The sequence below is a fragment of the Populus alba genome, chromosome 8 (genome assembly GCF_005239225.2).
Source record: "Populus alba chromosome 8, ASM523922v2, whole genome shotgun sequence".
Classification (NCBI taxonomy): Eukaryota; Viridiplantae; Streptophyta; class Magnoliopsida; order Malpighiales; family Salicaceae; genus Populus; species Populus alba.
Genome location: NC_133291.1, coordinates 10524867 through 10536000, shown reverse-complemented (window position 1 = coordinate 10536000; position 11134 = coordinate 10524867). Strand labels below are relative to the sequence as shown.

Genomic DNA, 11134 nt, shown 5'->3' with positions numbered 1-11134 from the left:
TTAATTTTTCTTCTTCCCGTTTAAAATAAATAAAGCTACCTTTAAACTGCACAATTTTTTTTTCTAAAAAAAATGCAATCAACATGATCCTCAGATATTCTTAAATTTGTTCCAATTATAAATGGAAGAACTTAACCAAGATGCTGTGATTAACCTTATTTCAAGTTATTTGTCAGAAACTGACCTGGAAATTTTTTTTGCTCCCATAATCGATGATCTTGATGATATGACTTAAATTCCTGTCAATTCTTCTCTGTCCTTCGAATTAAAAAAAAAAAAAAAAAGATCGTACAGAGAGCTCAGAATCGTATGGAAAATTAATACTAGTAATAAAAAAAAATTGTCTTTAGCTCCTCCCAAGGTGTCCATGTGCTGCTACCCATATTCTAAACAACAGCTTAAGCTCACTTGTTTCGGGTTTACCGGACCACTTGATTTTTATAATCTCACCGTCCAGACAAATTACTCACATAACAAAACAAAGGAGACCAAAAGGTTACAGGACAATATAAAGCGGGCATCTTCTTCCCTTTATATATCACAAATCCCATGCACCTCTTCACTCACACCTCACCACAGTCAACTCCACAATCTCCTCCATTTTTCTCGTTCTAGACGCAGAAAATGGTATCCCTAGAAACTGTTCAAGCAACATCTAGATCCATTGACCAACCTTCAAGCCCCCGTATTTCTTTCTCTGCTGAATTCCTTGATGACAAGAACTTCATTTCCATTAGTCCAAGCCCACAGGCTGAGAAAGATAAAGAAACGGAGCGAGAAAAGGCTAGAAATGCAGAATTTGAGTTCCTTTCGAGCAAAATGAGCAGCCAGACTATGCTAACAGCAGATGAGCTTTTCTACGAAGGGAGATTACTTCCCTTTCGGCAAATGCAGCATTCTGAGAAACTCAACAAAGTCAGCCTTAAGACTAAAAATGCTGAGGAGGAAGAGGAGGTGAGCAAGGAAGAGCCAAGGGTTTGGTTTGTTGATGATGACCCATCTCCAAGGCCACCAAAGTGCACTGTTCTGTGGAAAGAGCTGCTGCGGCTAAAGAAGCAGCGTGCTTCTTCTTTGTCACCGTCATCCTCCTCCTCCTCAACGTCATCTTCTTCTAGCTCCCTTGCAGACATTGCTACTAAAGAAGAAGGGAAGCGAGGCTCCGGGAACGGAGAGAAGCACGTGAAGCGGATAAAGAAAGGATTAGAGAGAACAAGATCAGCCAGTATGAGAATAAGGCCAATGATAAATGTACCAATTTGCACACAGATGAAGAGCAGTGCACTGCCACCTTTATTTCCCCTCAAGAAAGGAAGATTGGAAAGGTGAAGATTAGGAGAGAAGAAGTAGCGCCTCGTCGAGGCTGTATGAACCGTAGGATTGTTCAATATGTTCGTTCATCTCTTTTACCAGTTGATTTACTTCATTTCGAACTTCAGTTTTTCCCCTACTTTTGTGTTTAGAGTACTGTTAATCATGATGGATCTGATGAATTATCATGTAAATGACGAAATTATCTATAATGGATGGTATGGACAAAATAATATCTTCTTCCGCTTTGCGTTGCTTAGAAGGCGTACAGTTTCAATTGCTTACAGATAGGAACCAGTGAGGTGTCCTGCCACATGCAAAGTTGCAGATCCTGAGAATCAGAAAGGTCCACATGGAAGGATCGGCCAAAAGGAATCTGATCAATTGCCTGAACTAAATGCATGCTGTAAGATGAGAGTGCTATGTCATGGAACGTCTGACACCCCATTATTGTTGTATATCTATCAGAAGTTAGTCTTCAAGATTTTCTTTTTAGACCATTGGCCAAGTAAAAGATGGTAAATAGCACGGTTCTCTTTCTTTCTCTGGCTTTCAAAAGTTACTCTCGCGGTACAATTGCCAAGGAAGTTCGGAGAGGGTAAAAAGCGGAAAAGCATGACGGAGAGATGGAGCAGGATTAACTATGGATACCATCCCTAATGGCCTCCGGAAAACGAAAAGAAATTGAGATCGCAGGGTCGGATGCCAAGGGAAAGTAAATGGTATAAGACGTTTATTAACAACAAACCATCGAGCCTCGTCATTTTATATATATATATATATATATAAAGAGAGAGAGAGAGAGAGAGAGAGACCAGGTATAGAATCATCATAGAATATTAAAACATCAATTTAATATTTTAAGCTAAAAACACCTAATAACAAAAACAAAAGTTATGTAAAACACCACTAAAGATTAAAAAATATGATACAACAAAAAAACGAATACATACAGGAACAGTTGTTTACGTACTGGTTGACAGCAGAATCCAACTGTGCCTTGTTAAAGAACAATCAGATTGACTTGGTGTGCACAACCAATTGAAGTATATGGTTGTGGTCCTCGTAGAATTGAGGAGTTAGAGACTGGTCAAAGCAGGAAAAAAAGAAAAAAAAAAACTGATTCTGGATCTGACAATGGCAAGCTTCTAGCAAATTTTTCAAACCTAGATGCAGTAGATCTCTAAATTAGAATAAATAAGGATTTAAACAAATGGTTAAAATCAGGTTCGACATAAACGCAGTGTTGTCACCTTTGCCTTGGGTGCACATAACGTGTTCTGCTTAAGAAGGAGACGGGGACAAGAACTGATTTCCAGAAGTCCTAATTTAATACATTTGAACAATTAGCTTAAACTATTCCTTGAAAAATAATTTTACCAGTAAATAACTAGCAGCATTAATAAAAACTATTGTGCATTCAAGCTCACCTAAGATTCAGTCCAGGTTTCCCAATAAGATTATTTGGGATTTGGCCAGTCAGATTATTGTTCTGTAAGAACCTGAAAGACAAAGGGACCTTGTCAAGTAAATCAAGAATAAAATTAGAATTACCAAAAAAGCAATTGAATAAAAAGATTACATATGACCAAAAAAACACCACAGCAAAATGTTTATGTTGTCATCTGCAGCAGATAAATAAAAACATATCTGAACCTCAAGCGAAGAATGAAGAATAAGTCAATGACTCTGCTATGAAATGGTTGACCATCCAGATTTTTTACTACATAGCTGTTTAAGTTGGAAGAATTAGTAGGCACGTAATGGTAGTGACAATAATAGGAAAGATAATTGACTAGATACCACTAAATCAGAAAAATGCAACACAAGTTTGATATCCAAACTTCATGAGAAAGTTTGGATGGTGAAATATGTCAAATAGCAGTTCTTCCAATTCCATTTCAATCCAGCAGTACTCCATAGAAACTTACGGGGCTGTGAACTACAATTATTTTTTCAGCAGAGATCATTCTTATTATAAAGGTGAGAAATCCATCTTCAATGAATCAATGACAGCGGTCCAACCATGAAACAAAATAAACTCCTCAACATATTTTTCACAGCTTTGTTATGGACGAAACAAAATATTTTTATGTATGTTGCATAAATTCCTATCTAAGATCATCAGTGTTGAGCTAAAAAATGGACCAGATAAAATGTCTTAATTTGTATGAACAAGGTATCTATCAAATCAGAAATGGTCATTTACCAATTTCAAAGATGAGTGCTTCTAGACATAGTTATTAAACCCGGTTCGGAAGTTGACCCGGCCAAAGGGCCGGGTCCCGGGTTTTACGGGTCAACCCGGGTTAACCCGGGTTGACCCATAAAACCCGGGTTATTTAAGGGTTAGGTTAGGTTAAAGATAAGAAATGGAAAAGGGAGGCAGTAAAGTGGGGATCCAGTCATGTTGTCGGTTGTTTTGTGCAAGGAAGGGACTCATCTGATCACTATCTCCTCACAAAGTTTATTTACCCTCTCTAACTTCATCAAAGCAACCAAGTTGTCTCTCTTTTTTGAATGATCTGTTTTGTGCAGGGATGAACACGATCTGTTGGAAGCCCGGAAGCACACTCCTTGCTCTTGTTGCCTCTCTCTCCTGAAACTGTGAGTTTGGTCCCCCCTCGATGACCAAGACCTGCTAACGAAGAGGAAACGGGTGAGCGAAGAGCTTCGTTTGCTTCTTCAAATCGGAGCTGTCAAAAGGAAAAACAATAGTCCAATTGGAGCTGTCAAAAGAATATATATCTAATCTATTCTTTTTTGCCTTCCCTGAGGCTCTTGTTCCAATTACTGTCCTTCACGTTCCAATTACTGTCAAAAGTCATATCTTGCTTGGAAGTTTTCTTACATCCCTTTCAACGTCCCAGTTAACCTTTAATTTCCTTCAAGTTACAGTCATCAATAGTCAGGGCTAAAAGGAAGAAATGGAACCCAACGCCAACCCTCAAGATCTCCAAACCCAGATCTGCAAAACGCCGGGTCTCGTCCGGGTTTGCCCGGGTTATGGGTCGACCCGCCGGGTCGCCCGGGTTTTGCCGGGTCATTGCGCCCTCCGGTCTTTTGACAAACCCGAACCGGTCCAGCTACCGGGTCGGCCGGGTTCCGGTTCGACCCACCGGTCCGGGTTTAATAACTATGCTTCTAGATTCTACTCATCCATTTTAGTTAACAGTGCAGTAACCTACGTGAATCCCACGTTGGTACTTTTATTGAGTAGAAGAGATTGTGTGCTTTGTGCCTATGCAAGGGAAGGGTTCGGATAAACATGCAGATGCCACTTCCTTATTATAAGAATCTAACGAGATAGACCACCAAAGGTTCAAAGTATTCAATAATACAAATTTCAAATTATTCAATGAACAGTCACATTTCCGATTGTGCTGCGTTCTAGATCTACGATGGAACAGTAAAGGATTTCTTAACATTCAAACCATACACTCTTCCATTAAGTTCTGTCCATTTAGCATAACAATTAGGAGCAGGAAACAACCAAAAGCATATTGAACAACAAACGCCCAAGGTGTGAACAGCATAGACTGCAAATATGTGGATAAGGAGCCGAAGCATGAAACTAAAGCATGGAATGATAACATGGGACTCGCATATGTTCTTGTGTTAAAAAGACTTACAGTTCTCGAAGACCCTTGATGTTTCCAAGTGACAAAGGGATCTCGCCAGTGAATTGGTTGTCTTCCAAATGCCTTTCCGATATGAAAACAATGCCACGTAAAGTAATGTTTATTTTATATTTATCTAAAAATATTTTGTATTAAAAAAAAAAAAACCAAAAGCCAAACCAACTTGCAAACAAGTTGCACTCAAACGGTTCCCCAAATATTTCCACACACATTAGCATGCTATTATACAAGCAAACCCCTGAGGGTATATAAAGCATCCCACCATATCGTAAGCAGCAGGGATAATTGGTTCATTTCAGAACAAACAGGTCACCGATACCATTCAAATGGTGACTAATCCACAAGCACTCCATTTCCATATGCAACCAAGCACCCTAAATTAGGCCAAATGGGGAAAAAAACAGGGGAGGGCAAGAGGACAATCTTACAATGTCTCCAGCATCTTTAATGAACTGAAATCAGGTATGGATCCTGATAAAGTGTTGTTCCCGAGCCAGCTGTTAGAAACAAGAAAACATCAATCTAGAAATTCCTGTACAATTTCTACTAGTTGATGATTATAGTTTTGATAACTTACATGCCAGTCAATGCAGTCAATCTGGAAAAACTAAGTGGAAGTGATCCTGAAAGACCCATGCTTGTCAGGTTCCTGGAATCAAGAATAAAACAGAAGATAAATTGTTTGTCAAGTGCTAAGAAGCATTGCACATACAGAGAATCAGTCTTTCATTACCAGATCCAACTTACAAGGTAACCACTCGAATCCGGGGGCCTTCAGAGCATGCAATTCCAGTCCATGAAAACTGACGTGGCATACAGGGATCACCGTTCCAATCATGTGGAGCATTCTGGAAACTGCTTTTCAGTGCTTCCAGAGCTATTACTGCACCAACGAATAAGAATTCCATATAATCAGTACTATCAATGCAAGTGACAAATTCAAAGCACAATTATATGATGAATCCAACTCCAATTCCACCTACCTTTAAGTTATAAACGAGCACCACTTGGACAAGACGAACACTACGGCAAAGTTTATGTTATCATGTGAACTGTGATGCAGAGAATGAATGCAAATATTTACAAATGCACTTAATCAGCATAAAAAATCTTTTTTCTTCCACAATGAATCACATTCACACTTTCCCGGTCTCATGCTTAGCTATATGATTTCAGTTAAGCTCATTCAATGAATGACGGCAACAACAAAATTCTTGTAGAAGTTCAAAACTTTTCTAGAAAACAAATTAATTACTTAATCCAATAGAAAAGGCAAGTCCTTGTTAATCATACCATCTCTTGTAAGTGTTCTTCCTCCAAGTGCAATCACATCAAACACCTCTCCACCGTTAATCAACGGATCAATGCTCAAACCGGTAGCCGGAGTCAAAGCAACCTTCGTAAGACCACCAAGAGGCCACTTATTTGCAAAGACAACAACACCAGCCGGCGTCACAGTCATGTTCTTATAATACGGTACACCATTAATACTTATATCAATAATCCTTGAACCCCCTGGCGAGGAATTATGATCGTGTGCAAAGTATAAAGCAATATAGTATGTTGAATTAGGAAGTGGCACTGGAGGCCAGTTCAGTTCCTGAGGACTTGACCGGCTGGTTGTCAATTCCGTTTCAAATATCTTGGTAGGAGGAAGATTCCAGATAGTAGAAACAGACACGTTTTTACTACTCGATACTGTTGAATCATTTGCTCCAAATGGCTCCCAAACTCGGTCGAATTGATCATCAGGATATCTAATTGAAACAGTCATTCAATATATGCAGAGAAATAGATTTCGTAAACGACAAATCAACATGCAATTCAATGTTCGGGTCTGATAACTCACCGAATACGTTCATTGTGGCCAAAACTGTGCCTGGCAACCAAGCTAAGTCCAGCCTGTTTAAAATCAGTCGAATTGTACAACGAATTTTCCAAAATCACGAACTCCAAGGCCGAAATAAACGGGTCAGATTCCGTGTACGAATTTGCAGCAATACAGAAACTCATAGTCTTCCCTTGAGCCAAGAAAACACCTTCGTAGTAAGACGACATGCCATCTCTATAATCCTCCGTGGTATTCACCACGCTCCAGAGCGTTCCATCAACAATCTGATCGAAAACAGGTGGTGAATCGTTGCCGTTGATTCCTCCGTAGAAGTAAGTTGACCTGATCATGTACTTTGCTCCTCGGAAAACATTGACCACGTAGCAGAATTTGCGGCGGAGATTATTTTGCAGAGGAAATGATCGGACGGTGGAGAGAGTGTGATTGAGTACTGGAACTGTTAGGTTCTTTGCGGTTCCACCGGTGATGTAGCCAGTGTCTAGGATCCATTGAAGACCGTTGATTGTTGACGGCACGGTAGCACCGCAATCAATTAAAGTACCTGCAAATAAAAAAAAATTTAAAAAAAAAAGCAAAAAGAAGGAGAAGTTAAGAGAAAGTGAAAATGAAAAAAAAAAACTAGAGTGGGAGAAGTGAAGGGATTGAATTACTGACGGCGAAGAGGTGGAGGTTGGGAGGTAGATAGGGAGAGGATAGAAAATACAGAAATCAGGATGATGAGTGACGGAGGAGACATGACGGAGAAGTCCAGAGCTTTAATTGTAACAGAATTGGAATTCTATGAGAGGGAGAGGGAGGAGCTTGTTTTCTTTGGTTTGGTTTGGTTGGTGAAGGTAGTGGAGGTGGTGGTTGTGGAGTGGGTATTGAATGAGTCGTTGGGGAGGCACCCACTACAAGAAAGGAATAGAAATAGGGAGGGGGGGGGGGGGGAGTGAGGAAGAGGGAAGGAATTTTGGTGACGCGGGAAATGGAGAGGCAGAGTCAAGCGGTTTGTAGTGGAGTTGTGTTCGTTTTGGCTGCGGAATACCGTGGTGTGTTGTGGTGTGGTGTATTTGTTTGGCCTGTCACTGTCTGTGAATTCGCCATGTCAGGACGATTCTTGGCAGCAATGACTTATGGCGCCATTTTTTTTTCCTTTTTTTTAATGAGGACTAAGCATTTCTTTTTATGATGCAGTGTGGTTATGTTTTTTTTTCCGTTTAAAAGAAAAAAATTTAAAAAGGAATTTATAATGCATCAATTTGATAAGAGTGGAAGTAGTTAAAAAGTATTGTCCTTGAATCTATGGCTTTGAGTTTTTCTTCTCGCGTAAAAAAATGGCTTTTTTTTTCGAGGGGATTTTGGGGGTTTGTGCGTTATTTTTATGTTTTTTTTTCAAAGTCAAACTTTTCCTTTTTGATAATTATTGAATCCCAAAAAAAAATATTGTGATTAATTTAAATTCTGATTTAAAATTTGTTGGGTGACATTTAATCTCTCTGTCATTTTTTTGACAACATTCACACTTAATTATCGATTTTTTTTTTTTAACTAGAGTCGACATTTTTTGTGGTAAGTTTTAAGAAGACTATTATATATATATATATATATATATATATATATATATATAATGATGAGAAATGAATTACAGATAAACAACACATGCAAAAAAAATGCATATATTTATGAATGTTGTAAGAGATAAGTGGAGAGGCAACCACCAAATTAACCAGCTACAGCGTAAAGGAGATGCTATTTAAGATGTAAAAGTGCAATATGGTCCCTGCCAATATTTTACTGTTTTGATTGGTGGACCAATCTTACTTTTTATTTTTAGAGTGTTTTTTATTTAAAAATATATTAAAAATAATATTTTTTTTATTTTTTAAATTTTATTTTTTAATATTAACACAACAAAACAGTCAAACATATCATAATTTAAAAACAAAAAAAATCAAAATTTTTGCAACCTCCTGTTGGAAAACCACCCACCCACCCAAGCAGGCAAGCACCCACAAAGCCATGGTTTTGTCTGCTTTGAAAAAAAAAAAAGACTGCGATTTTGAAATCACATATTTTAATGAATATAATTAATACAATGTTTTCAGTACCGCTGTTATATATATATATATATATATATATATATAATTTCTTAGGAGGCCTGTCGAATTTCATACTATACAATACAAAACAACGATGCTTTAAATTTTTATTTTATTATCACAATCTTGAGATTGTCATGTTGAAAATTTCAATAAATGGATCATATTGGAATTCCAAACATTCCCATAAAAAATGACCTGGGAAAGTATTATCTTCCATCCATCTTTCATTGGATTCTATAGTCAGGTGAAAGTATGCGATATAATGCAAGACACTGACATTAGAGTAGAGGATCCCCACTTTTCAAATAAACGTCTGTTGTGATTCGGCGAGCCAAAGGAGTTGTCCATATCGTGCTATCTAAGACGGAAAAAAATAGAATGTTAAGGATATGACTACCGATATTTACTTTATGAATTCATTTTACAAGAGAGAGAGAGATGGACGATAAAATAAAATCACATCTAAAATTATAAAAACGATAAAAAGTATTTTTATCTAAGTTTTAAAATATTTTTTCTTTTTTTTTTCCTATTTTTCTTTTTGTACATGTTTCTTTTATCACTATAGTATTTCCAGCGCATGTGAACCGGAAACATCAAAGGTAGCATTCATGACTCACGCGAAATCAAGTTTCCGAGCTGTCACGTGCATGAGACTACTGGCTGGGCTTGGCGTTGCGTCCTTCCAAGATGATTGTGTATTTGTTTGATGATGCACTGCGACGCTTTGTAAAAGTATTTTTTAATTAAAAATATATTAAAAAATTATTTATTTATTTATTAGCATATTAAAATATTTTTTTAAAATATATAAAAATATTAATTTAATTTTTAAAAATAAAAAAATAATTTTTAAAAACACTTTAATAAATAAATTCAGTATAAAAACAAAACATAGAACACGTCACATGACTTGCTTTTGATTACTGTGCTTATATATGTGTGTGTGTGTCTATATATATATATATATATATATATATATATATATATATATCACGTGGTATTTTTGTACGAGACCCTTTTTGGTTGGTTAAAAAAACAAATTATTTATGTTTTATCGGTCATGAAATTTCAATAATTCTGTGTAGCCTGGCTCGGATTCCAATAATTTTTTTAAATAAAAGTAGGTAAGAAACTAAAAACAAAAGAAGGAGGCTAGACAGGTTTTTGAGCTCACAGCAAATAAAAAAACTATGCATCAAGAAAGTCTTTTAATATGAGGTGGTGATGGGGAGGTATGATACCGACGGATGACAACGGGATTATTTTTTTATCGCCACCTCGTATTAATCAGGTTTGGATTGAGGAGAAGTGTTTTTTTTTTTTTTTAATTTACCTGGGTGTCTGAGCCAGCTTGCGCGTACCACGACTAATCTTACGGCTCACTGAACATCCTGCAAACTCAGTGAGTATATAAGATACCGCGGAGATGACATGCGTGCACGGTGCGGTTTGAACCCAGGATATAAAGGAAGGGAACAAGTCCATTCAACCGCTAGGCCAAAATCTCAAGTGCAAGGAAAAATGTTTTTTATTTTCCCGAGTCATGGCGAATTCAAGGATGGCATCAAATCCAAATGCAAGGAAACCCGATCCCTCTGCGCAATCGGGCACCAGAATATTCATATTGCGCACATACATCTGGGGAAAAAAAAAAAGAAGTTTGAATTACAACCCCTTGTCAATAAAAAGGGTCTATAAATATTGTACGAGACAAAACCAGATTTTTAATGAATTTAGGACGAGGACAGTAGAATTGAAAGATGATTGCTAAGAAAGATGAAAGATTATCAAAGTAAATCCTCTATTACCTTTTTAGATATCAGTTAAAAATGAAAATATTTTCAATGATTTATAAATGTTTTTGGATTTTGTGTTCCCTGTGTCCTCGCTAACAAGAAATCTCTCTCTCTCTCTCTCTCAGATTTCCAGCATCCAAGTTCAGCCACCACCCACGAATCCATCAGCCACGGAGCCTCAATTTTGTACGTCCTTATTTATCTTTCCTTGTTTTTTTTTTTTTTTGTGAGATAACCAACCAATGCCCAGCTAATTGCCAGCCAGCCACATCCACAGACAGTTTCTCTCTATTTTAACAATACACAAACATTTATGTTATTTGTTCAACTCAAGCCACAAATCCTGGACTTTTGTTCGCCTTATGATGGTAACGGTGGCAGACAAGGCAAACGAGAAAAGGACACCGCTTCCTTTTCGTCACCGCTAGATTTATTTGGTTTATTTCAATA

The 11134-nt window shown here is 37.4% G+C and overlaps 2 protein-coding genes across 3 annotated transcripts; one reads left to right on the top strand and one right to left on the bottom strand.

Annotated features, from left to right (window-relative positions):
* The first annotated feature begins 483 nt into the window (after positions 1-483).
* Positions 484-1803, top strand: LOC118055736 (uncharacterized). Its single transcript, XM_035067711.2, has one exon. The coding sequence runs from the start codon at positions 625-627 to the stop codon at positions 1324-1326; it is 702 nt and encodes a 233-aa protein (XP_034923602.1). The 5' UTR covers positions 484-624; the 3' UTR covers positions 1327-1803.
* Positions 1804-2129: 326 nt separating this feature from the next.
* On the bottom strand, positions 2130-7744 carry LOC118055724 (leucine-rich repeat receptor-like serine/threonine-protein kinase At2g14510). Of its 2 annotated transcripts, none has more exons than XM_035067695.2 (10): positions 7456-7744; positions 6799-7342; positions 6243-6706; positions 5697-5832; positions 5527-5598; positions 5378-5446; positions 4941-5012; positions 2739-2810; positions 2562-2632; positions 2130-2474 (listed from the first exon to the last, which is right to left on the bottom strand). In XM_035067695.2, the coding sequence occupies exons 1-9, from the start codon at positions 7535-7537 to the stop codon at positions 2593-2595; spliced, it is 1551 nt and encodes a 516-aa protein (XP_034923586.1). In that variant the 5' UTR covers positions 7538-7744; the 3' UTR covers positions 2130-2474; positions 2562-2592. The 2 variants fall into 2 exon arrangements, with proteins under 2 accessions (XP_034923586.1, XP_034923594.1); XM_035067703.2 differs by having other exon boundaries at positions 2130-2394.
* Between the last annotated feature and the right edge of the window lie 3390 nt (positions 7745-11134).

Excerpts from the sequence above, each read along its gene's own strand:
- LOC118055736 (XM_035067711.2), top strand. The coding sequence starts at position 625 with ATGGTATCCCTAGAAACTGTTCAAGCAACATCTAGATCCATTGACCAA.
- LOC118055724 (XM_035067695.2), bottom strand. The coding sequence starts at position 7,537 with ATGTCTCCTCCGTCACTCATCATCCTGATTTCTGTATTTTCTATCCTC. Across the intron at positions 5,599-5,696 it reads CGGATTCGAGTGGTTACCTT|GAACCTGACAAGCATGGGTC; the intron begins GTAAGTTGGATC and ends TCTTGATTCCAG. Across the intron at positions 5,013-5,377 it reads TTAAAGATGCTGGAGACATT|GCATTTGGAAGACAACCAAT; the intron begins GTAAGATTGTCC and ends CATATCGGAAAG.